The 26,341-nt window shown below is 67.6% G+C and overlaps 1 protein-coding gene across 3 annotated transcripts; it reads right to left on the reverse strand.

The window, feature by feature from the left end:
• Window positions 1–722: 722 nt before the first annotated feature.
• LOC142830349 (transmembrane protein 150A-like) lies at window positions 723–24,826 on the reverse strand. Of its 3 annotated transcripts, none has more exons than XM_075934546.2 (7): window positions 24,494–24,826; window positions 18,669–18,716; window positions 9,393–9,464; window positions 8,006–8,073; window positions 7,048–7,175; window positions 4,902–5,079; window positions 723–2,280 (listed from the first exon to the last, which is right to left on the reverse strand). In XM_075934546.2, the coding sequence occupies exons 1-7, from the start codon at window positions 24,556–24,558 to the stop codon at window positions 1,943–1,945; spliced, it is 897 nt and encodes a 298-aa protein (XP_075790661.2). In that variant the 5' UTR covers window positions 24,559–24,826; the 3' UTR covers window positions 723–1,942. The 3 variants fall into 3 exon arrangements, with proteins under 3 accessions (XP_075790661.2, XP_089636144.1, XP_089636145.1); XM_089780018.1 differs by having other exon boundaries at window positions 723–2,299; window positions 4,901–5,079; window positions 24,494–24,824; XM_089780019.1 differs by lacking the exons at window positions 18,669–18,716; window positions 24,494–24,826 and adding an exon at window positions 15,965–16,454.
• Between the last annotated feature and the right edge of the window lie 1,515 nt (window positions 24,827–26,341).

Below are 26,341 nucleotides of genomic sequence, written 5' to 3' on the forward strand. Positions count from 1 at the left end.
CAGACTGGGGGGCAGGCAGGGCTGTGGGGTGCAGGCTCTGGGCTAGGACAGACTGGGGGGGCAGGCAGGGTTGTGGGGTGCAGGCTCTGGGCTAGGACAGAGACTGGGGGGCAGGCAGGGCTGTGGGGTGCAGGCTCTGGGCTAGGACAGACTGGGGGGCAGGCAGGGTTGTGGGGTGCAGGCTCTGGGCTAGGACAGAGACTGGGGGGCAGGCAGGGCTGTGGGGTGCAGGCTCTGGGCTAGGACAGAGACTGGGGTGCAGGCAGGGCTGTGGGGTGCAGGCTCTGGGCTAGGACAGAGACTGGGGGGCAGGCAGGGTTGTGGGGTGCAGGCTCTGGGCTAGGACAGAGACTGGGGTGCAGGCTCTGGGCTAGGACAGAGCCTGGGGGGCAGGCAGGGCTGTGGGGTGCAGGCTCTGGGCTAGGACAGAGACTGGGGTGCAGGCTCTGGGCTAGGACAGAGACTGGGGTGCAGGCAGGGCTGTGGGGTGCAGGCTCTGGGCTAGGACAGACTGGGGTGCAGGCAGGGCTGTCGGGTGCAGGCTCTGGGCTGGGGCACCTGGTGGGAAGATCTGGCTGGAACACTGGTGGATCTGGGCCCCCGGCCCAGAATATTCTAGGAGCCCAGGCACCACAGGCCCATGCAACTCGCTGCCCCTGCTGGTACCCGCCCCGCTAAGGCCCCAGCGCCCTTCCCCCTGGGAAGCAAGTGAACTCTCCACACCTGGTGGATTTTCCATTTATTGCAAATTCCTTTCCCACCTGTATTGCATGTAAAACGTCCCTCGCGCTCCGCTGGCCCCCAGTCCCACTGGGAAGGGGGCCGAATCGGGAAGCGGACTCCCATTCACACACACAGCAGCAGCAAACTCCCGTCAATGGGGAAAACACCCCCCTCCCCGCTAGGCACCCCCCCACCCCCCTCCTCCCCTGCCCAGGAGCCCAGCTGGCACCCAGGCGGTGGGACTGGCTGTCCTGAGGGCTCCTTGGGAAGAGCTGGCCTGGGTCTAGCGGTGACGAAGGCCAGAGGGCGCCCGTGGGGGGACAAGCAGTTTCCACTCACAACCCGTCTCCTAACCCTGGGACAGTGCGTCCTGGCCCAGGGCTGAGGGGCAGGTCGGTCCGAGGGGGGGGAGGGGGAGTGTTCCTGAGGGGAGTCCATGGAAATGGGGACCCCGGAAATTCAAGTGCTGCCCCCGGCTGAACGCCAGAGCAGCTGGCACCTGGACAGGGCTCTCCACGGCCCTCCCGCGTAGCCATGCGGCCCACAGGACAGGGACCTGCCATCAAGACCCAGGCTGCTCTGGATTTCCCCTTTGCCACGGACCCGTGGACACTGTTCACAGCCCGATGTGCCGGCACGTGGCTCCAGCGGCCACACCGACGAGCGCCCCGAGGCTCCTGAGCTGGCTGAGTGGGTGGGGGGGGGAGAGAGGAGGGTGACAGGCCTCGCTGCCCCAGACTCAGGCACCTCAGCAAAGAACTGGACTGCCACCTCGTGCCACCCGTGGGCCCGAGGGAGCCCCTCTGCCTTCGCCAGGCCCCCTGCCCTGTTGCCACCTCTCCCACTTCCCTCCCTCTGGAATGAGTCCGGTTGTCTCCACCCCAGCCGCTGGCAGATGCACCATTTTCTCCCCTGCCCCTCCCGCACCCCAACACCCTGCGAGCTCTTTGGCGGGCCCCTCTCCTTCCCCGAGAAGGGCCATGCGATGCCGTGGCTGGGTGTTCTTAGTGCATTGTCTGCAGGAGTCAGAAGCAAGGTTCCCACTAATCTTTTCTCCATTCATATGTGGACTTTTTCCATCCATGTGCGGAATAATTTATATGCACCAATGCATGTCCATGTGCACCACCCGTAGAAACAAAACACCCAACCGTGGGCGCTCCACTCATCAGCTGGGCGGTGTTGGGTTCTCTCCTGAGCGGACGCCCAAGCGCTCAGCTTACAGGGAACGCTGGTCAGAAGTGGGGTGAAGGATCAGCCCCCCACCCCCCAGATGAAGGCACCTTGGTTCCTGCACACGTTCAAGGCCAGAGCCTCTGGCAGCGTCTGGATTTCCGGTCCCTAGACCATGGGCAGGCTCTCGGCGTGGCTGTGGCCGGCGGGCACGCTGCTCTCCGCAGGGTGGCTCTTGGCGGCCCGGCTGGCTTTCAGGAGGGCCAGGAAGGTGCCCGTGGAGATGGCCCCGAACTCGAAGGCGAAGGTGCCGTAGAAGACGAGGACGCTGATGATGAAGATCCACTCGCACAGGGCCGCCAGGTGCTGCAGCACGAAGCTCTCCTGCACGAAGAACACGCCGCCGGGGGGCGCCCGAGTCAAGGAAACCAGCAAGGGGGCGGGCGCGGCCGCAGCTGCAAGGAGCAGCCCGGGGGAGGGGGGGGGGGGGCAGATGAACTGAAATCCTCTGCAGGGAATGACCCGACCCCACAGGCGAGGCCTGCTTCTGGGGGGGCCAGCTCCAGGGCGGGGGGTCTGCCCTCAAACCCCCCCAGCGCCAGTCCCGCTGCCCCACGGGGTCTCCCCTCAACCCCCCCTCAGCGCCAGTCCCGCTGCCCCACGGGGTCTCCCCTCAACCCCCCCCAGCGCCAGTCCTGCTGCCCCACGGGGTCTCCCCTCAACCCCCCCTCAGCGCCAGTCCCGCTGCCCCACGGGGTCTCCCCTCAACCCCCCCTCAGCGCCAGTCCCGCTGCCCCAGGGGTCTCCCCTCAACCCCCCCTCAGCGCCAGTCCTGCTGCCCCACGGGGTCTCCCCTCAACCCCCCCTCAGCGCCAGTCCCGCTGCCCCAGGGGTCTCCCCTCAACCCCCCCTCAGCGCCAGTCCTGCTGCCCCACGGGGTCTCCCCTCAACCCCCCCCCCAGCGCCAGTCCTGCTGCCCCACGGGGTCTCCCCTCAACCCCCCCCAGCGCCAGTCCTGCTGCCCCACGGGGTCTCCCCTCAACCCCCCCTCAGCGCCAGTCCCGCTGCCCCAGGGGTCTCTAGCAGGCCCATGACGGGGTCAGAGTCCCGACCCCCCAGAGCCAGCGACTGCTCTTGCCAACAAGAGGGCTGATGGTTAGCGCCCTGCGGATACCAACTCTGGATCTGCCGCCATCGTTACAGACAGCGGCGCCGCGGCGCTGCGCTACCCACGGGCTGGGCGGATCCTCCATTGCAGCTGGGTCTCAAGCGGCCTGCGCTGAAGCCACGAGCCCTCCCATTTCCTGGGGGGCAGATGCAGGCCCTAGACGGGGGCTGCTGCTAATGCGGCATGACGGGGTCCATGCTTCTCTGGCGGGGGGGGTTGGAGCGAGGGGCAGGGCGCCGGCTGGCCGGGTTGCACATGAGCCCACCAGTGGCGGGGCCGGGCCCCTGCACACAGCCCCTGGTGCAGCGACTCCTGGGCGCCGGGTTAATGATCCCCCAGCGCCAGCCTCCCGCCCAAAGTGCAAAGGCCAGGAGTCCGGAATCCCCCAGCGCCCCCGCCAGGCCCCGCGTGGGGCCGACTGCCCTTGGGACTCACGGAAAGCTCCCGCCCGCACCTGCCGGAGCGTCCCACAGCCTCCCCCCCCCCCCGGGACCCTCCCAGCGCCCCCGCCCTGGGCACGGCTCTCCAGCCCGCTGGGCTCCGGACCGGCTCTGCTTCAGCCATTCTGCTGCCCCGTCGGGACCCTGCTCCCCTCCCCCCGTTCTCCATTCCCTGGGGACCCCCCCCCACTCATCACCTCCTCTGCCTTCCTTCCAGCCCCAACACACCGCCTCCGGGTGTCCCCAGCTCCCGCCACGTGGCTCTCAGGGGGCCAACCTCTAGGGCGGGGGGCCTGCCCCATCCGCAGGCCGCCGGCCTCAGCCCCCTCAGTCCTCGCTCTCTGGGGCACCGAGGTCCCTCGCCCCAGGGCCCTCGGGAGCCCTCGGCGGCTGCATTTCCGTTCCCTGCACCCCCTGCCAGAGCGTCTGCGGCCTCGTAGCCTGCAGCGGGCCGGGCCAGGCAGCGCATTACGCCCACGGCCGCCATGCACCCGGCCCGCCCCTCCGCCTGACCCTCCTAGGCAGCGCAGCCGCCTCGCCAGAGCCCACTGCCCTCGTCTGCCTGCCCGGCGTCTCCTGGGCTCTGAGAGCCGCACGGAGCCCTCCCCGCGGCTCCTGGTCTGTCCGTGACCTCAGTGCAAATAACCCCGAGCAGCCTCAGCCCAGACACTGGCGGCCTTTCTCCCGGCTCACACGCCCGCCCGTCTCCCCCCGCAAGCCCCAGCCCTGCTGGTTTAGCTGCCTTGGGTTAGGCGGCCCCACCTCGCCCGTCTGGGACCAGCGCCCGTGTTTGCACAGGACACACACAGCTCTGCCCGGCTCCCTCTCCAGCCCGGCTGCGCTGAAAATAACCCGGAGCCAGCTGGCCAGGCCGGGCGGCCGGTCCGTGTGTCAGCGCCGGCCTGGGGCCGGGTTTCCCGGAGCAGGGCGCCGGCCGACGCGGACACGGCGGGGACTTGGCAGGAGCCGGATTAGACCCTTCTCCTTCCAGGGCCCGGGCCTCAATCCAGCCCCGCAGGCGCTTGCCTGCTCCCTGCTCGCCCGGGGCCCAGCGGCTACGTGGCCCCAAACAGCCAGCGGCAGGGCCAGGGCAGCACCACAGAAACGGCAGCAACACAAGCCAGCCAGGCCTGCTGCCCGCCGGCCATGCCCCCCAGGCTGCCGCCTGCCCCGTCCGTAAGCCCCCGCGGGTGGGCCACCTCCCACCTCTCCTGCCTCCCCCCACGTCCCTCCTGGCAGCCCCTGGGGCCCCTCCCCGGATCGCTCCATCCCTTTCCAATCTCGGCTCCCCGCGGTCTCTCCCGGGGCCCCGCCCCCCACGGTCTCTCCCGGGGTCCCGCCCCCCACGGTCTCTCCCGGGGCCCCGCCCCCCGCGGTCTCTCCCGGGGCAAGGATACTGAAGACCAGGGTGAGGAAGGCCAGGGCGGTGAGGAGGCTGCGCACGTGGCCGGTCCAGTAGTGGCCCCTGGTCCGTGCCATGCGGTACGTCAGGACCGACTGCAGGAACACGAAGAGCGTGCTGGTGGGAAACGCCACCCCCGCGCCGATGTAGTGCAGCACCTTGGCGTGGTCCACCTGGGGGCAGACACCGGGTCAGGGCCAGCCCCACCTCGCCCGACGGCGCCGGGCCTTGCTCCCCGCGGGAGCCTGGGTTCTTAGGTCCCTGCTCGGATCCCTCCCCCCCGCGTGCCCGGCATCGGGACGTGCGCTCCCGTCTCGGGATCCCAGGGCAGCGACGCGACCCGCTGCCTATTAGAACCGGAGGGGGCCCAGCACCAGGCCTCAAGACATTCCCCCCCCCCAACATGCGGCTGGAATTCTAACCCACCGCGGGGGGGGGGGCTCTACCCGGGGGTCCCCGCTGGGGATTCAGCAGGGCCGGGCTCCGTGCTGCTCTGTGGGTGGGCCGGGAGCCCACCTTGCCCTGGGCTAGTCTTTGGGCAGGGGCCTAGGTCTCTGCACGTTCCCGGCGGGCTGCACACGCGGTGCCTTTGGCAGGCTGCAAGGAACAAGTCAGGGCCCGGCTGGGGCGGGTGCCTGCTGCCAGCTGAGCCGGGCCCTGGGGATACGCCCCCAGAGCAGCAAACCTACCAGCCGGGGGAGCGGAGAAGCCAGGTGCTCTGGGCAGGAGGTGCCGGGGCCTAGTGCCAGCCCAGCAGCCCTGAGAGGTCTGGGGTGGCCCAGGGGAGCCTGGCCTGGCCGGCCGGGGACATTCCCTCCCCCAGGCTGGCCCATGGCGGGCGGGGGAATGCACAGGGAAGAGGCGTCTGCCCGGACACGTTTCCTGGCACCGCCTGGGGAGCAGCAAACACCCAGCCCTGGCCGCCTCCGGCCGGTGCAAGAGCCTCCCGCTCTGCAGCCCTTGGTGCCTGGCGAGCCATCCTGCGCCTCTCCCCGCTGAACTCCCGCACGCGCAACGGAGAAGCAGCCTGTGTGCGCCCGCACTGCCACGCCCCTCCGGCGGGGAGACGCCGATGGGCACCGAGGGGCGCTCCCTGCCGAGCCGACGGCATCCGCTCAGCCCGTCTGCCCGTGTCGGATGGAAAAGCCCCAGAGCCCAGGGGCCCCAATTGAGTGACGCAGCCCAACGGGAGGGAACCCTGGACCGTGGCTGCAACTGGGGCCGGCAGGGCCCAGCTGGAAGGAGGTGACAGGGGCCAGTGGGGCTCAGGCCCCACCACTGGCCAACGAGGATTTTGCTAAGGCTGCCCCAGATCTGAGTGGCGTTACTGCCTCGTGCACGGGATCCTCATGCCCCTCAAATCTGGCCCAGCCGCCTCTGCCGGGTGGGATCCAGCCCCGGATCCTTCCCCCTTTAAGGGCTCTTCGCCCCACAGCCCTGCTGGGGCCCTGCCCCAAGGCCCTGGGGCCCCCAAACTCTCCAGGCCCCCACCCGCGGGCACCCCCACGGCAGTTCTCGCAGGAGGGCAGCAGCTTTGCTCCCTCCCCGGATTCCTCCTGAGGCCGGGGGGCCGACACGGGTCTGGCACCGCCGGCTCCGGCAGCGAGAGGGGGTCTCGGCCCCTGCCCACCTCATCCCGCTCCAGGCGGATGCCCCGTCCACTCCCCTGCTGAGCCGGCGCGTCCCTGCGACTGCGCCCGAGCCGGCTCCGGGGCTGGGTGACAAGATCAGGGCCGGCCGGGCAGCTGCTCCACAAATATTGACTCCCAGATAAGAGTTAGCCTGAGACCAGCTTCGTCTGGGCCCCGTGGGGGGGGGGGGGGGAGACAAAGGCGAAGTGCAGGGTGGAGGAGGCCAGGAGACGCGCCAGACACTGAAAAGCAGCGAAATGGGGCTGGCTGCTACCTGCTCCCCGAGCCGCGGGGGAGCGAAACTGACCGGGCGCGGGGGTGGGGAGGGGCCCGGCCTGTCTGGCCCCATGGCGGTTCGCAGCAGGGAGGGGACGCTGGGGACTCAGCTGGAGGGGCCGGACACACCCGCCCGGAGCGGGTCGAAATGCCTCCGGAGCATCAGGAAGTTCTGGGCCCCGGGATCCCCCTGCTTGGCCCCTCCCCCGGCCGGTCCCCGCGGAGGGGGCTTACCTGGAAGTTGCCGACCATGGTGAGGCCGGCGGCACAGAGCCAGCCCGCCGCCAGCCCCAGGGTGTTGAGGAGGGAGGGCCCGCAGCGCTCGATGACGTGGGCGTATCTCAGCAGGCCGACCAGCATCACTGGCAGAGGGGACAAGGCACCCGTCAGCCCCTGCCCACCAGCAGAGCCCCCCGGCCCCGTCGGTCGCAGCCAGGTCGTTTCAGCCCCGCACCCACCAGCAGAGCCCCCCCGGCCCCGTCGGTCACAGCCAGGTCGTTTCAGCCCCGCACCCACCAGCAGAGCCCCCCCGGCCCCGTCGGTCACAGCCAGGTCGTTTCAGCCCCGCACCCACCAGCAGAGCCCCCCCGGCCCCGTCGGTCGCAGCCAGGTCGTTTCAGCCCCGCACCCACCAGCAGAGCCCCCCCGGCCCCGTCGGTCACAGCCAGGTCGTTTCAGCCCCGCACCCGGCCTGGGGTGGTGCCGGGGGCCGCCAGCCCCCCAGCGGGTGCTCCAGGGCCGCCTGCTCCGGCTCCGAGGGCCAGGGGCGCCAGGCTGCGGGCAGGGCGAGCGGAGCAGGAGCCGAGGCCCCGTCTCAACGTGCAGCGTTTCCAGATGCATTGCTCCCAGGAGCGCGCCCGCGTGCCAGCCAGGGGCATGGCCGGGGGCTAGGCACCCCCAGCCTCTCCTGCGTGTCTGCCCCACGCTCCGAGGGTGCAGGGGGCACCGGGGCCAGGTCTCTGGGAGTCAGCACAGAAACCACCCCCTGCCAATGGAACCGGCCCCGCAGGCTCCCTGCTCAGCCCCCCGCGACTCCCGCCTGCAGGGCCGGCCTTGGGCACCCCCAAGCAAGCCACTGGGGGGGGGCAGGTCTGGGGGCACCCATGGCTCAGCCCCCCCCCCGGCCGGGCAGCTCTGCTCTGCTCGGCCCCAGCGGGCTGAGCCTCCCCCCCCCCGCGCGGCAGAGACTCACCCAGGAAGGAGCCCAGGCTGCAGATGAGGCTGAAGAAGCAGCTCTCCGGCGGGAAGGTGCCGCACTTGCTGGCGAGAGAAGGGCCCGTGAGAGCCCTGGCCTGGCTGCCCTCCCTGGGCCGGGTCCAGGCTCCCGCCCTCCAGCCCTGGCCAGGCCGCGGCGCCTGCTGACTCTGCCCGCTGCCCGGCAGGGCCTCACCAGGCGGCGCGGGGCTGGGCTGGGCTCGCAGTGGCAGGGGGCTCGTCCTTCCTTGCGCCCCGCTGTGTCCGGGGGAGGCGCCCAGGCCAGGGCCCCCCCCCGCCCGGTGAGGGGGCCACAGAGGGGGCCTGCCCCCCATTAGCTGGGCTCCTGCCCCCGAAAACTAGAGACCCCAGGGCCTGCTGCCTGGCCAGCGCCCCTCCCTCTAGCCAAGCAGGGGCGGGGTGCTATGGCCCAGCGTCATGGTTGTGGGCACACTGCCCGCTCCAGCCAGCCCTCAGAGCGCCCCCTGCCCCCCAAGCGCTCCCCTCCCCTCCCCCCCCTCCCCCAGAGCGCCCCCTCCCCTCCCCTCCCCTCCCCCCTGAGCCCCCCCAAGCACTCCCCTCCCCTCCCCCTCCCCCAGAGCGCCCCCTGCCCCCCAAGCACTCCCCTCCCCTCCCCCTCCTCCAGAGCGCCCCCTGCCCCCCAAGCGCTCCCCTCCCCTCCCCCCCCCCTGCCCCCCAGAGCCCCCCCCTCCCCCCCAAGCGCCCCCTGCCCCCCAAGCGCTCCCCTCCCCTCCCCCTCCCCCAGAGCGCCCCCTGCCCCCCAAGCGCTCCCCTCCCCTCCCCCTCCCCTGCCCCTCCCCCCCCTCCCCTCCCCCAGAGTGCCCCTGCCCCCCAAGCGCTCCCCTGCCCCCCCCAGAGTGGCTCCATGCCCCCCCTCGCTGCCCTCCATGCTGCTCTGGAGCCTGCAGGTTTCCCTTGCTGGGGTGCTCCAGCTCGGGGGGAAGTGCCCTCCCACCATCACAGCTCTTCCTCCTCCAGCCCCTGCCAGGAGCCAGCAGTCGGCAGCTGGGCTGGGGCCGGAGAGCCTGCTGCCCTACGCCCGCCCTCCCCTGCCCAGCACGGGTGGAGGGAGGGCCCCTTCCTGGGGATACAAGGGCTCCCTGGGCCGTGGTGGCGGACAGCAGAGCCCCAGGTTACTGGGGCAGGGGATGGAGCCCCAGGGTTCCCTCCACCCCCCGCCCGGGGCCGGACCCTGACCCGACGGGCCGGAGTCTCGCCCGGCCCCTGCCCTGACCCGAGGCTGCACCCTGGGGCGCCCGCTCCAGCCTGCGCTCCAAGCCCCACCGCCACCCAGTTCAGCCCGGCCCCTTCCCCCCAGCAGCAGCGCCCAGGCCAGCCTCCCCCCCGGGACCCTCGGCGCTCACCTGACGAGAGGAATGTGGTCCAGCGTGCAGCAGGCGGCGGGGCCGTCCAGCCCGCAGGACTGGTTATAGCTCCTGGGAGGGGACAAGGCCGGTGAGATCAGGGTGGGTCTGGGGAGGGCTCAGACCCCACGGGGCCCCAGAGCCTGCAAGGGAAGTCTCGGGCCCCGCTGGCGGCGGAGGAAAGCCGCCCGGCCGGACCCTGCTCCGCTCGCCCGCGTCGGCCGCCAGGGGCCTGCCCTCGGCTGGCTCCCCGGGGCCGTCAGGGCTGCTAACCAACCCCCTGCAAAACTCCTCCAGCTGCTCTGGGGCCCGGTGGGGACTCCCCCTGCCCCTCCCCCGCGGCCTCTCCCCAGGACTGCCAGGCTCAAGGGAGCAGAGGGGCGGCTCCCCTGGGGGCAGGGGGCTGCTCCGAGCTGGGCCCTGGACGCTTAGAAGCCCCCGAGAGCGAGAGCTGACCCCCCCTCTTGCAACAGGCTCCCTCTGTGTCCTGGGGGCAGCTGCAGGGCAGAGGGGGGCCGGGGAGTGTTTGGTGGGCAGGGGGCAGGGGAGCGCTTGAGGGGCAGGGGGTGCTGTGGGGGAGGGGAGCACTTGGGGGGCAGGGGGTGCTGTGGGGGAGGGGAGCACTTGGGGGGCAGGGGGTGCTCTGAGGGCATGGCAGCTGCAGGGCAGGTCGGATCCCGTCCGAAGAGCCCAGCTGGCCCCACGGTCCCGTGGCACGAAGCGGGCCGTGGGGCAGTGGCCACGTGGGGGGCTCCAGCCACACAAGCCCGGGGTCCGGAGCCGGGGGGCAGGGCGGGTTTCCTTCAGCCACAGAAGCCAAGACCCCAGTTGCTCCCGGAATGGGCGGAGGGGGGCGGGGCGGTGGCAGGGGGGGTTCATGTCCACAAGGGGCCCGAGTTTAGGGCCTTGCTGAAAGACGGGAGCAGCACAGCCCCCCAGGTTATGTCCTGACAGCCAACAGCAGCCATTCCCCCCCCCCCCGCGCGCCAGGTACCACCAGGCCGCCCCCAGCCCGGGCTGAGCGACCCGGCAGGATCCAGGCCCGGCGGGACGTAGCTCTGCTTGGGGCTCCCTGTCCCTCCCAGGCCGCCCCCAGCCCGGGCTGAGCGACCCGGCAGGATCCAGGCCCGGCGGGACGTAGCTCTGCTTGGAGCTCCCTGTCCCTCCCAGGCCGCCCCCAGCCCGGGCTGAGCGACCCGGCAGGATCCAGGCCCGGCGGGACGTAGCTCTGCTTGGAGCTCCCTGTCCCTCCCAGGCCGCCCCCAGCCCGGGCTGAGCGACCCGGCAGGATCCAGGCCCGGCGGGACGTAGCTCTGCTTGGTGCTCCCTGTCCCTCCCAGGCCGCCCCCAGCCCGGGCTGAGCGACCCGGCAGGATCCAGGCCCGGCGGGACGTAGCTCTGCTTGGTGCTCCCTGTCCCTCCCAGGCCGCCCCCAGCCCGGGCTGAGCGACCCGGCAGGATCCAGGCCCGGCGGGACGTAGCTCTGCTTGGAGCTCCCTGTCCCTCCCAGGGCGCCGGAGGCACAGGCTGGGCAGAGCTCTGCAGCGGAGGGCCCGAAACACGGCCCAGCTGTGCGGAGGCCCCGGCTCTCCAGCGGCTGCCGGGGGCGGGGGGGCTCCGGCTTCCCGTCACACGCGAGGGACGGGAGCTGCTCCCAGTGCGGAGGCGGGAACGCCGCCGCAGCAGCCGCCCGGGAGATGGGCCAGGAATGCAGGAGCAGGCGAGGTGGCAGAGGCCCCGGGCCAACGGCTTACTCAGCTCACAGTCCTCGGCCTGCCAGCCAGCCCCGGGCGGCGCCACTCGGCCCAGCGGGGGCGGAGGGGGTATCTACCCCACCTGCACAGTCCCGGGGATCCCCGCCGCCCCCGGCTCCCCTGCCGGCCTGGGGTTCCTGGCCTGGAAAGAGCCGGGGGGCCCAGGGCGCATGATGGGCCCCAGTGGGAGGCAGGGGGCTCTCCCAGACCTGGGGGGGCAAGGAAGGGGGAAGCTGGCACAGGGCCAGACCCCACACGAAGAGCTAAACTCACATCACTTCCTGCTTCGATCGACTCCCGTTTTAACCCTTTCGAGCGCTGCCCCGTTAGTGGCTCAACCCGCTTGCGGGCTCCTACCCCGGCCGGCGGGCGAGCCCCTCCCATGGGGCGCACACCCGCCATTCCCCATGCCGCTCTAGGGGGCAGTGGGGCTCAAACCCAGCTCCTCCTGGCCCCTGGCACGTGAGTATGCCCCACAGCGAAGCAGTTCCCATGCGCCCCAGTAGGGGGCACTAGACCGTTATGGCAGGGATGCGGATAGAGTCCAGCTGTGCTCACTGAGGGAGGCGTCCTCAGTTCCGCCCGTAAGGCCGGTTTGCAGCGGCATGAATGAAACCGAGGGCAGACGGGTCGCAAGCCTGCCCCGCGCCCTAGAGCCCCAGCTCCGCTGCCCTGCAGAGTCCCCCGGAGCGGACAGAGTTAAGGGCTTCCTTTGGGAAGTGGCAAAGGGGCGTTTTCCCATTGCCAAGGGGCTCCGCTTTCCAGGCGGGGTAGGGAGCGACGTGGACTCTCCTGCCCAGCCTCCTCTCGGTTCCGGGGGGGTCTCTCTCGACCGGGAGCACAGCCCCTCGGCGTTCCTCAGCACTCGGGTCTGCTGGGGCGCCGGAGCCGGCGCAGGAGAACGCGCCCGTCTGAGGCCGGACTCCAGTATTCGGCAGGAAATGGCAATGTGTGGTTTTTTCCTGCACCAGCCAGAATGAGACTAGCGCATGGCTGCTGCGCCTGACTCTCCGGGGAAGCCAAGAACGTCCAGAAGGAGCCTGTTCTAATCCCCTCCCCCCGCCCGGCCCAAGCTGCGCAGATCAGTCGCCCTCTGCTACGATCCGCCAGGAAAAGCCACGTGAAGATGCATTTGGTCCGGGCAGTGTTGGGGGAGGGGGACGTTCGGCCTCACCAGAGGAAACTAGCTAGTTCCAGCCTTTTCCCTGGAGACTCACACCCCGTCCGATTCCCTTAACCGCTTCTTTGCTGCCTGCTCCCTGTGCTGGCGCGCGGCGTGGTAACCTCCTAACAAGGGACACATTCTTCCCTGGAGCCGCCGTCCGCGCACCGTGACCGGGGGGGCTCTGTATAGCACCAGTCATCCGGCTGGATCTAAAGGGCCCTGTGAGCGCCTGGCTCCGTCCCGCAGGCTGCCAGCACACGGGACTTGCTTTCCTCACCTCGGCCGCTCCCTGGCAGCCCGGCGGCCTGCTCATAGACCCAGAGGGCGGGCAGAGACCTCAGGAGCGGATCGAGTCCAGCCCCCTGCCCAAGGCAGGACCAATCCCAACGAATCCCCAAACTGACACCCGCAGGTTCCTCCAGGGCAGGAAGGCTTGCCGGACTGAGCCCTTAACGAGCAGATTAATGAGCTCTACGCCAGGCTTGCTTTGCCCTCCAACGAACCCCTAGCAGGGGCAGGTGGGGGAGGGGGAAGGGACGCGATGCCGAGGAAGATGGAGTGTAGTGGGCAAGACCCCCAAAGAACCCACTAGAGCGATGCTTCACAAGAACACGTGGGAATCGGGACAAAAGGGACAGAGCGTAAGACAGACTCTCTTATGGCCTCTGTAGAAGACCATGGGATGCCCACAGCTTGAACCCTGCCTACAGATGTGGTCGCCTCGTCTCCAAAAAGGTCTCCTGGCAAGGGAAAGGTTCAGAAAAGGGCAACCAAAATGACGAGGTTGTTTGGAACGGCTGCCAGATGAGGAGAGATGAAGAGACGGGGACTTTTCAGCTTGGAAAAGAGGAGACTAAGGGGGGATGGGATAGAGATCTATAAAACCATGAGTGGTGTGGAGAAAGTGAATAAGGAAAAGTGATTTACTTGCTCCCATAGCATAAGAACTAGGGGCCACCAAATGAAATTAATAGGTAGCAGGATTAAAGCATCTCACACTGTGCACGGTCAACCTGTGGAACTCCTCGCCAGAGGATGTTGTGAAGACCAAGACTTTAACAGGGTTCAAGAAAGAACTAGATAAATCCATGGAGGTTAGGTCCATCAATTAGCCAGGCTAGGCAGGGGGGTGTCCCCAGCCTCTGTCTGTCAGAACTGGGAACGGGCGACAGGGAAGGGATCACTGGATGATTACGGTTCACTCCCTCTGGGGCACCTGACATCGGCCGCTGTTGTAAGACAGGACACTGGGCTGGAAGGACCTTTGGTCTGACCCTGTTTGGCCGTTCTTATCTTTATGATACTCCTCCTCCATGCCAAGTGGCGGACAAGAGCATTGAAACCATCCCTACAAACGTCTGACCATTCACATCTGTCCCTGTGTGACGGGTTCCTTGCACATTTCACCCCCCCCAATCAAAGGGGGGCGTGTAGCCGATCGGGCTAACCGGCTTGCTTGCCTCTAGCTATAGATTTAGTATTTCCTAATGGTTTTGATGAAGTGTTTATGATAAAAAGCGACAGTGGGGTTAGATGGGCAGTTTGGCTGTAGCGAGGGACATACACATGCCTGGGGCCTTTCACCCAGATCGCAAGGTCAATGCGCATGATATTCAGGATCTTTCACCTAGATACAGCCGCCTCCCACGGCATAGGGGCTTCCAAGAATGCCCTCCAACCTAGCCGGTCCGTCAGTACTTGGTAAAACCCGAACTAAGCGGTTAAGAGCAGACTGACTAACCAGGGAGGACAGAAATAACAAATGTGACAGACAACCCCCAAGGGCCCGTGGTAACCTGCTGACGTGTATGATAAGAAGTTGAGCTCAATGATACGACTGAGCTATTGGAAAAGACACTTCAGCATTAGCAGGGGAGGGAATACAGAGGAGGAGGAAAGGAAAGACCCCGACTGCACGTGCATCAAACACCGCGTCCGCGTAACACGGTGTAAATTTGGCACCGCAGCCGAGGGCCGGTAGGAGAAGGTATTGAGGCCCCTGGGGAGGGCAGGGAGATGCGGGTGGCGAGGAAGACGATGGCTAACACCGCGGTTGTCGGAGAAGGAATGGGGGATGGAAAAGTGACGCACCTCCCCCGGCTGTCTTCCGCAGCTGGGGTGTTTGCGACTGTGCGAAATGCATTCACACGCGCTATTTGCAACTGTACAAGCGTTCCCATCGTGTGAGTGTGGCTCCCAGGTTCCCCACCGCAGAGTAACTGAGCGCTGGACCTGATCCTGGGACAAAGGGCCGGTCCACCCTAAAGGTGGGGACTGGAAATTCATACGTAACAGACCAGGAGAGCACAGGGACAACCTCCCTGGTGCGGACAGGAAACACCACGTAACAATCAAAGCTGAAATTCAGCTGATCTCAGGCAGAAACACTGTAGATCTGACAGGGACTTCCTCTTTCCCCTCAGCTGGCTGCTTTCTGGTTCTTTGCCTGCAGCGCGTTACTTTTACTTTCTGTACTGATTAATTCTGCAGCCAAGGGCGAGTGCGTCCTCCGGGGGGGTCCAGGTCTCACCCATCAGACTAGTTTGCTGCCCTTGTATCCCCCCAATCCCGTCTTGGGGGGTCCCGTCACTGTGCAAGGACCCTCGCTGCACTCCGAGGGCATCCTCCTCGGGTACCACGGCCAGGTGCTCAAATCTCGCAAGGAGATTCCTCTGTGCATGTGCGAAGGGGGCTTGGGAAGTGGAACGCTTACGGGAGCAGAGGGAGATAAACAAGCAGCCACCTCCGGATCCGAGGAGGCGGGGAACTTGGTCCATTTGTGTGTTACTTGCCACCAAGAGGCTGCAGAGCTTGTATGGGTCAAGCTGCCTTATTTCAGTCTCAACTCCCCGGGGGCTGCGGCCAGCCCAGTCTCCTTGCAGCTTGGTAGGTCTCCTCTGGCTCCAAAAGCACATCGACCGCGGAGGGGAGAGAGGGAGCTTCCCTGCCCCCGTGGTTCTTGGGGACTTTTAAGTGGCTGTTGAAACCAGGTGAGGGGCTCTGTCAATAAGGAGAGACGCCTCTATGAATGGGGGGGTGTGTCACTAATTGGACTAGTTAGGCACCTATTCATTGAACTCATTTGTAACAGGAGCTGGAGGTGAACAGAGTTCAGGAGGGTTAGTGGAGTAAGGTGACCAAAGCCCAGCCAGGCCATCGGCTGCGAAAGTGGTTCCCAAACTTTTCGGCATCACGCCCCCTTCTTGATTTTTGAGAAACTCTCACGCCTCCCCCATTCCCAGCAACACTTATTGAGCAAAAAAAAAAAGGAACTGACTGGGGCCCAAAACCAAAACTAGCAGCAAAACTTGGGGGAGGGGAGGGGTTGGGTTGCCTCACCCCCCCCAATTTCTTCACCCCCCCCCCCAGTTTGAGAACCCACGGGCTAAGCGGTGGAGATCACAGGATCCTGTTTAATGCCACGTTGAAGATGTTTAATAATATAGCCGGGGGGGGGGGTATGGGGAGCGGGTTTCTGGACTTACAAGCAGCACAACAAGCCAAGGCTTATGAGGGTCAGGAAAAGAAACGGCAAAGGCCGCGTGCTGCTCTAGAAGCCGCTCTTCCCCCACAAGCTGGGTGCTAACAATCCAGGAAATTAAACGGCATGAAAATGGCAAAACAAACTGCTGGACGGAAGAAACTTTACTTACCAGAAGGAACCAAAGACTCAACCCTTCAGCAGAGAGGCTATAATCCGAGCCCCGTCCTCTGCCAGAGGGACAGATGCTGGGCTTTTAACCTATGAATTGCTAAGTCAACGGGAAGCCAACGGTCCCTGAATCTGTGCCTAGCAGGTAGCAGAGCACGGTGCAATAAACAAACCCGCCCCCCGCACGGGGCAACGCATCTGAGCCTGGCGAGGAAAGAGGAAGTGGGCACCGCGAATCGCTTTTGCCGGAACAATATTCAAGTTACTACGAGCCCTTTGCAAACGTGACAATCGAACGGGCTGCGTCGAGGGTGAGGGTAGAGGGCTCCGCAGACTCGCGCTACCACGGCCCCTGCTCCCGGCTCCTACGTGGGGGCAGGAACGCCCGTAAGTGAAATTCGAGTATTGCTACTGCCCAGTCATAGAATCCTAGAAGCAGAGAGCTGGAAGAGACCTCAGGAGTCATCAAGTCCAGCCCCCTGCTCTAGGCAGGGCCAATCTCAACTAAATCAACCCAGCCAGGGCTTTGTCAAGCCGAGACTTAAACACCTCTAGGGATGGAGATTCCACCACCTCCCTAGGGAACCCATCCCAGCGCCTCCCCACCCGCCTAGGGAAAGAGTTTTTCCTAATATCCAGCCTGGACCTCTCCCACCACAACTTGAGCCCATTGCTCCTTGTTCTGCCACCTGTCACTACTGAGAACAGCCTCTCGCCAGCCTCTTTGGAACCTCCCTTCAGGAAGTTGAAGGATGTTATCAAATCCCCCCTCACTCTTCACTTCTGCAGACTAAACAGACCCAACTCCCTCAGTCTCTCCTCATAGGTCATGCGCTCCAGCCCCCTAATCATTCTGGTCGCCCTCCGCTGGACCCTCTCCAATGCGTCCACATCCTTCTGTAGTGGGGGGCCCAGAAATGCACACAATACTCCAGATGTGGCCTCACCAGAGCCAAATAAAGGGGAACAATCACTTCTCTGGGTCTGCTGGCAATGCTCCTCCTAATGCACCCTAATATGCCATTAGCCTTCTTGGCTACAAGGGCCCCTGTTGACTCCTATCCAGCTTCTCATCCACTGTAACCCCCAGGTCCTTTCCTGGTCAACTGCTACTTAGCCAGTTGGTTCCCAGCCTGTCCCAATGCTTGGGATTCTTCCGTCCCCAGGGCAGGACTCTACACTTGTCCTGGTTGAACCTCATCAGATTTCTTGTGGCCCAATCCTCCAATTTGTCTAAGTCACTCTGGACCCTCTCTCTGCCCTCCAGCGTATCTACCTCTCCCCCAGCTTAGTGTCATCTGCAAACTTGCTGAGGGTGCAATCCATCCCCTCCTCCAGGTCATTCATAAAGATGTTGAACAAAACCGTTTCTAGAACCGACCCTCCGCTAGAAACCGACCGCCATCCTGACATCGAGCCGTAGATCACTGCCTGCTGGGCCCGGCCTTCCAGCCAGCTGTCTATCCGCCTTACCGTCCATTTATCCAATCCACATTCCCTTAACAAAGCTGCAGTCACAACTTTGGGGTCTTGTTATGTATCATGGTTCCAAAACCAGCTGTCAAGTTCACTGTGATTTCAAACATACCCAGTTTGGTCAAGAAATCCAGCCAGGTATTTTCTTTCTGCTCTACACAGGAAGTACCTTGGGGAAATGCAACTGTCTTTGCTAGCCACAATCTAGTTATTGTTACAAGTTTTAATTTCACAAAAGAAAACAGTCCACTTCCCTCTTGCACCCTCAGGGCTCCGGTCTGGCTTCCAATGAACGGCCAGCCACTGATGGCTGGTTTGTTGAAATGCTGAACTTGGACTGACTTGTCCGTGAGTTCTGTGTGTTGTGTCACGTGACTAAAGAACGTTTCGAGGCGCTTTCGTTGAAGCAACAATTGACGAGGGGCCCAGGTTTTGGGAAGTGGTCAAGGGCTGCACATTTCGATGGGGGGTGCGGGCTCCGAGAGGGAGGTCCACACGGCGCTCTGTGGGGGGGGGGGAGGGGTCCAGCGCTGCCCCTGCCCCCAACAAAATCTCTCAGCTTCTTTTGGCCAGAAAGCGTCAATAGGAACCGAGAGAGTGTGCGGCCCAGCCCCCAGCCCTGCTTTCCAGCCAAGAGGAGCTGAGAGATTTTGCCGGGGGTGGGGGCAGTGCGAGAAGCTTCCCCCCCCCCCACACACACACACACACCACAGGAAGCAGCGGCATGCTGCAGGGATGGGCGGCCACATGAACAGGCCTGGTGGGCCGGAGGCGGCCTGCGGGCCGGACCAAGGGGGGTCTGTGCAGGAGTCTCTCCTCCGGGCCGAGGCGTCTGCCGACGGACAGAGTCGTGGCTCCGATTGTTTACGAGGTGCAACGTGGAACTGGCCGGCGGCTGGCGGGGAGACTGGCAGAACCCCAGGGGAGTGCCGGGCCGGGGGGGAAGCGCCGTATTCACGCAGAGCTCTCCCTTTGCTGTCCCCCCCCCAGCGACGACGCTGCGCAGGGCCAGCCCTGGGCCACCAGCAAGGGCAGACACAGCAACTGGCTTCCCCTCCCCGTCTACCGGCTCCGCAGCCGCTTTGGGCCTGGGCCAGCCCGAGGCCGGAGGCAGGAAGCCGGAGTGAGCCCCCGGTCGCTGACCCCAGCCCAGCCCCACCCCCGCCGGGCTCCACCCTGGGGGTACATGCCCCCCCCCTCGGGGCAGGACCCACCCCCAGGCTCCTTACCAGTTGTGGACTGGGCAGATGTGGTTGTTGGCGAGCGCCATGGCGTACCTAGGGGAGAGGAGAGCGCCGGTTAACTCAGCCTGCCCCCCCCAGCTCAGAACCCCCCCAGCACCACCTCCCCCAAGGGGAGGCGTGGGGCAGCCGCCACAGGCAGCCTCTGGGAGCATCCCCCACACGGCCCAGAAGCACTGCGGCTCGGACAGCGGCCTCACGCTCCCAGCGACTTCCACGGCCCGCGGGGCTCCGCTGAGTCCCCCGCCCCGGGTCTCCCTGCTGCTGGGGTGCATGGGAAGCCTGGGAGAGCAGAGTCTGGTCCCGCCACGGGGGTGCGGAGCAGCAGCGAGGAGACAGCCCCGTCTGCCGTACAGAGCCCCCTGCGCAGCCCGGGGGCACCTTGCCTGCCAGAGGGATGGTAGCCCAAAGGGCTCAGGTCCCCTCCCTTGGCAGGCAGGGGTTGCAGCTGTGACCACTAGGCCATACGTTCCAAGCCGGGACCACGGCTTCTCTCCAGGGCTCTGTCCACACTGAGCTGAGCTGAGCTGGGACGGCACCTCCCAGACACACCCGAGCTGGCTTTGGAGCGGCCGGGCTGGAGCCGCCCACGCAGGAGGCTACGGAGCTGCGAGGGGCCGGCCCCCGGGGGGCTAACGCCCTGCCTACGCCGGCGGGGTGCAGACTCGCGCTGAGGCTCCACGCCGCAGGACCATGAGATCCCAGGGCTGACGGCTCCCCCAGGTTCTGTGCTCCCCGGGGCCCAGGACGAGGTTCTGCTCGAGGAACCAGCCGGGCGCGCTCTCCGCGGCGCTGCAGCAACCAGCGGGAGGCTCGGAGCAGTGGAGCACCCAGGGGCTGTTCGCCCAGCACGGGGCAGCGACGGCCGAGGCTCACACTCAGTGCTGAGCGCTAGAGCCGCCCCGCCTGCCTCAGACCCCTCCGGCTACCCGCTGCTCTGCCTGTCCCCGGACTGGACGGGAGGCGGCAGGGGGAGGCCAACCAGACCCAACTAAACCCACTTCGGCTCTGACCCGCGTCCACACAGGGATTTCAGGAGGGCTCCCTGCTCCACCCCAGACACCCCCTTTCTCTGACACGGCCTGTCCGGCGTGGCCCTCGCACACAAGCCCTTTTCTGCCCAAGCAGGGAGGAGCTGAGGCCCTCGGATGCCTCTGGGCCGCAGAATGAACCCAAGACCCTGCCCTGGGCAGGTTTTTATAGCAGCCACGTAAGCGGGGCGACGGAGCCGTGGGTGTGGCTACCGAGCAAGCCAGGCCGTGTTACGGCACCGGGAAGCCGGCAGGACAAGCCCCGAGGCGAGGCCGTGGGCAGAGGCGCGCCGAGGTCGTGGGGACACACGTGCCAGTCCGGGGGAGGATGGGCAAGGGACGGAGAACGCTGCAGGTCGCTCTCCTGGCTGCCCGCCACAGGCGACGTCTCCACCTGTGGCAGCCACGCGGGCAGCCTGGCCAGAGACGCTCCAGAGGGTCCAGGTTTGGGTCTTGTGCTCCTGGATTGGACTTGGGGTATTAACACAATTCTAGCGCAGACGCTGCACGTTGGGCCTCTGAGCCAGCCAAGGTCTGGACCAAGTAACGCGTCCTACAGGAAGCAGGGCCAGCAAGCCCCTTAAGCACAAAAACGTAGGGACCTGGTACTGCCAGACCCGGTCCGACCAATTGTCCCCATAATCCTGCCTCCTGCCCAGCGGCAGCAAAGGAAGGCCAAGATACCACCTGAGACCTCACTTCCGATTCGACTGGGGGGTTGTTAGCTACACCTCTGGGCTGCGTCTAGACTGGAAAGTTTTTCTGCAAAAGCAGTTGCTGTCTACACTGGCCGCTTGAATTTCTGCAAGAACACGGACGATCTCATGTAAGATTGTCAGTGTTCCTGCAGAAATACTATGCTGCTCCTGTTCGGGCAAAAGCCCTCTTGCGCGAATGCTTTTGCACAAGAGGGCCAGTGTAGACAACGCGGTATTGTTTCGCGCAAAAAAGCCCTGATGGCGAAAATGGCGACTGGGCCTTTCTTGCGCAAAACCGCGTTTAGATTGGCACGGACGCTTTTCCGCAGAAAGTGCTTTTGCAGAAAAGCGTCCGTGCCAATCTAGACGCTCTTTTCCGCAAATGCTTTTAACAGAAAAACTTTTCCGTTAAAAGCACTTGCGGAAAATCATGCCAGTCTAGACGCAGCCACGGTGTTTGCTGCAATTCTTTGTACTTTGCAAGGATTCACAGAGCTGCCAGGTCTCCCGGAGCCCAGAGCGCTGGAGAGAGTGAACTCAACGCAGCTTCAGTACCAGCAGGGTCTCACTGGTTCCAATACACAAAAAGCAGGGAAGTGATTCCACAACTTCGGCACAAGGCAGTTCCTAATGGATAGGGCTCCCTGGATAGCAGGAGCCCAGCCGAAGAGCTGACACTGGGACAGGGAGATTAGACACAAGGCAAACAAAGTGTGATTCAGCTTTGCTGGAGGGAGGGCGGGTGGGGAAGAAACTGAGTGACACAGGACAGCAGATTAGAGGAGCTGGGCAGCCATAGAGATCAAAGCACCCTGGATTGGGAAGCCAGGGTCTGGCTTGGGGATGGCCACAGCAGGCCTGCAGCTGGTGGCTGTGGGCCCAGGACAGACACTGACCCACTGCGGGAGTTCAGAGAGGAGCCGTGAGACCGAGTGGGAGCAGTGGGCGCCGGGAAGGCCTTGGTGGGTGCCGGCTGCCGGGCAGGGCAAGCGGGAAGGGGCCGGTGCGGTGCAGCATCCGCGGCATGGAGGGAAGCGAGGGACGGGACGGGGGAGGCCTGCCTTCCCGCAGACAGCTCCCGGCGCTGAGACGCGTTATCGCCCGCTGGGAATCCGCCCCCGGACAAGCCCCGGAACTTTCCAATTAGCCTGGACAGGAACCCAGGGAAGTTCAGGCAGGGCCCAGGCCTGCCTGGGGGAGGGGCCGATTTACAGGGATTCTCCCTCGTCATTCCTCCCAGCACAACCCGCAGCAGGCACCGGCGCGGGCACGCCTGGCCTGGGGTTGCCCGATGGTTTAAACAAATACACGGGGCGCACCTGGCGCCATCCCAGTCGACATCACGTCGCCGGGCGGGTCTATTGTCCCAGCGTGGTTCCCCGACGGACAGCTCCGATGCTGGACTGTCCCGGTCAAAAGCAGACACCTGGCCACCCTCTGCCCAGCACCTGCTGCTGCCCAGACACCCCTGCCCCTCCGGTGGCCCCGGCCGGGCGCTGAGCTGTCTGGCTAAGACACCACAAGGGCCCCCTCCATCAGCCCTTCGCACCCCTCTTCCCCGGCCCAGCTCCACGCGCAGAGGTCCCACGGATGCTCTCCCTGGGACCCGGGGGCACTGAGTGCCTGTGGGGGGGGTCGCTGCCCAGGGCCCCCCGGGGGGGGGGAATCGCTGCCCAGGGCCCCCGGGGGGGGGGGGAAATCGCTGCCCAGGGCCCCCGGGGGGGGGGATCGCTGCCCAGGCCCCCCGGGACAGTGTCTGAGGAGCCCCCAGAGGCAGCAGTGGGGGGGAGGGCTGCCAGGCGGTGACGGGGGGGTCGCTGCCCGCAGCCCCGGGCCCCCCAGAGGCGGTGACGGGGGGTCGCTGCCCGCAGCCCCGGGCCCCCCAGAGGCGGTGACGGGGGGTCGCTGCCCGGAGCCCCGGGCCCCCCAGAGGCGGTGACAGGGGGTCGCTGCCCGCAGCCCCGGGTCCCCCAGAGGCGGTGACGGGGGGGTCGCTGCCCGCAGCCCCGGGTCCCCCAGAGGCGGTGACGGGGGGTCGCTGCCCGCAGCCCCGGGCCCCCCAGAGGCGGTGATGGGGGGTCGCTGCCCACAGCCCCGGGCCCCCCAGAGGCGGTGACGGGGGGTCGCTGCCCGCAGCCCCGGGCCCCCAGAGGCGGTGACGGGGGGGTCGCTGCCCGCAGCCCCGGGTCCCCAGAGGCGGTGACGGGGGGTCGCTGCCCGCAGCCCCGGGCCCCCCAGAGGCGGTGACGGGGGGTCGCTGCCCGGAGCCCCGGGTCCCCCAGAGGCGGTGACGGGGGGTCGCTGCCCGCAGCCCCGGGCCCCCCAGAGGCGGTGACGGGGGGTCGCTGCCCGGAGCCCCGGGTCCCCCAGAGGCGGTGACGGGGGGGTCGCTGCCCGGAGCCCCGGGTCCCCCAGAGGCGGTGACGGGGGGTCGCTGCCCGCAGCCCCGGGTCCCCCAGAGGCGGTGACGGGGGGTCGCTGCCCGCAGCCCCGGGCCCCCCAGAGGCGGTGACGGGGGGTCGCTGCCCGCAGCCCCGGGTCCCCCAGAAGCGGTGACGGGGGGGTCGCTGCCCGCAGCACCGGGCCCCCCAGAGGCGGTGACGGGGGGTCGCTGCCCGGAGCCCCGGGTCCCCCAGAGGCGGTGACGGGGGGTCGCTGCCCAGAGCCCCGGGCCCCCCAGAGGCGGTGACGGGGGGGTCGCTGCCCGCAGCCCCGGGTCCCCCAGAGGCGGTGACGGGGGGTCGCTGCCCGCAGCCCCGGGTCCCCCAGAGGCGGTGACGGGGGGGTCGCTGCCCGGAGCCCCGGGCCCCCCAGAGGCGGTGACGGGGGTCGCTGCCCGGAGCCCCGGGTCCCCCAGAGGCGGTGACGGGGGGGTCGCTGCCCGGAGCCCCGGGTCCCCCAGAGGCGGTGACGGGGGGGTCGCTGCCCGGAGCCCCGGGCCCCCCAGAGGCGGTGACGGGGGGTCGCTGCCCGCAGCCCCGGGTCCCCCAGAGGCGGTGACGGGGGGCCGCTGCCCGGAGCCCCGGGTCCCCCAGAGGCGGTGACGGGGGGGTCGCTGCCCGCAGCCCCGGGCCCCCCAGAGGCGGTGACGGGGGGTCGCTGCCCGCAGCCCCGGGTCCCCCAGAGGCGGTGACGGGGGGGTCGCTGCCCGCAGCCCCGGGCCCCCCAGAGGCGGTGACGGGGGGGTCGCTGCCCGCAGCCCCGGGTCCCCCAGAGGCGGTGACGGGGGGGTCGCTGCCCGCAGCCCCGGGCCCCCCAGAGGCGGTGACGGGGGGGTCGCTGCCCGCAGCCCCGGGTCCCCCAGAGGCGGTGACGGGGGGTCGCTGCCCGGAGCCTCGGGTCCCCCAGAGGCGGTGACGGGGGGGTCGCTGCCCGGAGCCCCGGGCCCCCCAGAGGCGGTGACGGGGGGTCGCTGCCCGGAGCCTCGGGTCCCCCAGAGGCGGTGACGGGGGGGTCGCTGCCCGGAGCCCCGGGCCCCCCAGAGGCGGTGACGGGGGGGTCGCTGCCCGGAGCCCCGGGTCCCCCAGAGGCGGTGACGGGGGGGTCGCTGCCCGCAGCCCCGGGTCCCCCAGAGGCGGTGACGGGGGGTCGCTGCCCGCAGCCCCGGGTCCCCCAGAGGCGGTGACGGGGGGTCGCTGCCCGCAGCCCCGGGTCCCCCAGAGGCGGTGACGGGGGGTCGCTGCCCGCAGCCCCGGGTCCCCCAGAGGCGGTGACGGGGGGGTCGCTGCCCGCAGCCCCGGGCCCCCCAGAGGCGGTGACGGGGGGTCGCTGCCCGCAGCCCCGGGCCCCCCAGAGGCGGTGACGGGGGGTCGCTGCCCGCAGCCCCGGGCCCCCCAGAGGCGGTGACGGGGGGTCGCTGCCCGCAGCCCCGGGTCCCCCAGAGGCGGTGACGGGGGGTCGCTGCCCGCAGCCCCGGGTCCCCCAGAGGCGGTGACGGGGGGTCGCTGCCCGCAGCCCCGGGCCCCCCAGAGGCGGTGACGGGGGGTCGCTGCCCGCAGCCCCGGGCCCCCCAGAGGCGGTGACGGGGGCCGCTGCCCGGGCCGGGCTGGCTCCGCGCCCCCTGGCGCCCCCGGGCGGTACTCACACGATCCACATGCCGGCGATGGTGACGGCGGGCAGGGTGGCGGGCAGGAGCCCCCAGGCGGGCATCGTGGCCCCGGGCGGCCGGGCTCCAGGCGCGGCTCGTCCCAGGCTGGCCCGGGACCGGGCTCCCCATGGGCGGGACGGGACCCGGCGCAGCGAGCTCCGGCCGGGCGGCGGGAGGGGCGAGCCCCGGCCCGGCCCCGCCCCTGGCCCCGGCCCAGCCCGGCAGCACGTGGGACAGGCCGGGGGGGAGCCCGGGGCGCCCCGAGCCCCGCAGCGCCCGCCCGGGACCCGCAGCCGCGCCGGCTTCTCCCCGCTCCCGGCGCCCGCAGCCCCCGCCCGGCCGCAACCAGAACCTGCCCCGGGCCCTGCGCCGGGGGGTCCCACCCAGCTGGGAGCGGAGCCCCACGGCCAGGTCCGGCCCTGCCCCCCCAGCGCAGCCTGGCCGGGGGGGGACGCGGGGGCAGCACAGGCAGGAGGCTGCAGGGCGGGGGCGGGGGCAGCACAGGCAGGAGGCTGCAGGGCGGGGGCGGTTCCCACCTGGGCAGGTGGGTGCTCCAGAGCCGCAGGGCACAGACCCCTGGGGCCGGGCGGCAAGGGGCCCTGAGCCCTGGGGCAGGAAGGAAGCACCAAGAGCAGGGCCAGGAGGCCGGGACCCCTGGGGGGGCTAGTTCCTGCCCCTGCCCCACCAGGGAAGGGGACAGGGCCTGTGGGGCCAGGGGCCTGCGGGGGGCTCACACCAGGCCGTTCCCCTCGTACAGGACGCTCTTGGGGGAGCTCTCCAGGCTGGGGCCGGCTGCCAGGCCAGCGGGCACTGAGCCAGCAGGAACCTGCCCGAATACAGAAAAGGGGCATTTCCCCCTTCCCGGCAGGCCTGGCCCTGTCTGGGAACAGCCCCGGGAGCCGCTCTCACTACATGCAGCCCTGCCCCCCTGGAACCAGAGTAACCAGGCCTGCTCCGTGCTGCGCCGAGCGGAGGCCGGGGCGCCGAGAGCTGCAGGTAGGACCAGGGGGACACTCCTGCCTCAGGAAACCCGTCAGCCCAACCCCACGCACTGGGGAGCCTCCACACCTGGGCACACAGAGTTTCCCCTTTTCACGAGGGGGAAAACGGAGCAGCCCGTGCACCCATGGCTGAGCCAGTCCTGGAGAGCGGAGCCAAAGCCGGCCACCAGCCACGTACAGAAAGCAGTGGAGAGAAGTGTGTGTGGGGGAGAGAATACCCTTCATGGCCCACCCGGCTCTCGTCCTGGGCTGGTACGGCTACGCCCCCATTGCACGCAGAGCATGGGCCGTGCTGCAGTCTGCAACTGGCAACAAGTGGCTAAGAAACCCGCCCCCAGCGCCCCATAGAAGCCACAGGCTTTTCAAGTAAAAGGGTGTCAGAGAGAAGGAGAAATTGTTCTTGGCCTCTGAGGACAGGACAAGCACCAAGGGGCTTAAACTGCAGCAAGGGAGGTTGAGGTTGGAGATCAGGAAAAGCTTCCTGTCCGGGTAGTTAAATGCTGCAGTGAAGTGCCCGGGGAGGTTGTGGAATCTCCATCGCTGGCGCTGTTTAAGAGCAGGTTGGACAGATGCTTGTAGGGATGATCTAGATCAGGGCTACTCAACTCTGGAAGCCCCGAGGGCCCCGATACTAAAGCACATGCCGAGGGCCATAATTTAAGTGGAGTTGCATGCACATGCCACTATATGTGCCAATAGCTTCTTTCCCACTGACGGCCATGAATGCAAAGCACTTCCCACAATGCCCTGGCGCTCCGGGCACCTCCTCCCTGGGGGCTAGAAACGCCAACCCCCGGTCTGCATCTGTTCCAGCCAGCCCGGGCGTCTTTCAGGGCTCGCCTCG

Source organism: Pelodiscus sinensis, chromosome 8 (genome assembly GCF_052426305.1).
Source record: "Pelodiscus sinensis isolate ZL-2025 chromosome 8, ASM5242630v1, whole genome shotgun sequence".
In the NCBI taxonomy this organism is placed as follows: Eukaryota; Metazoa; Chordata; order Testudines; family Trionychidae; genus Pelodiscus; species Pelodiscus sinensis.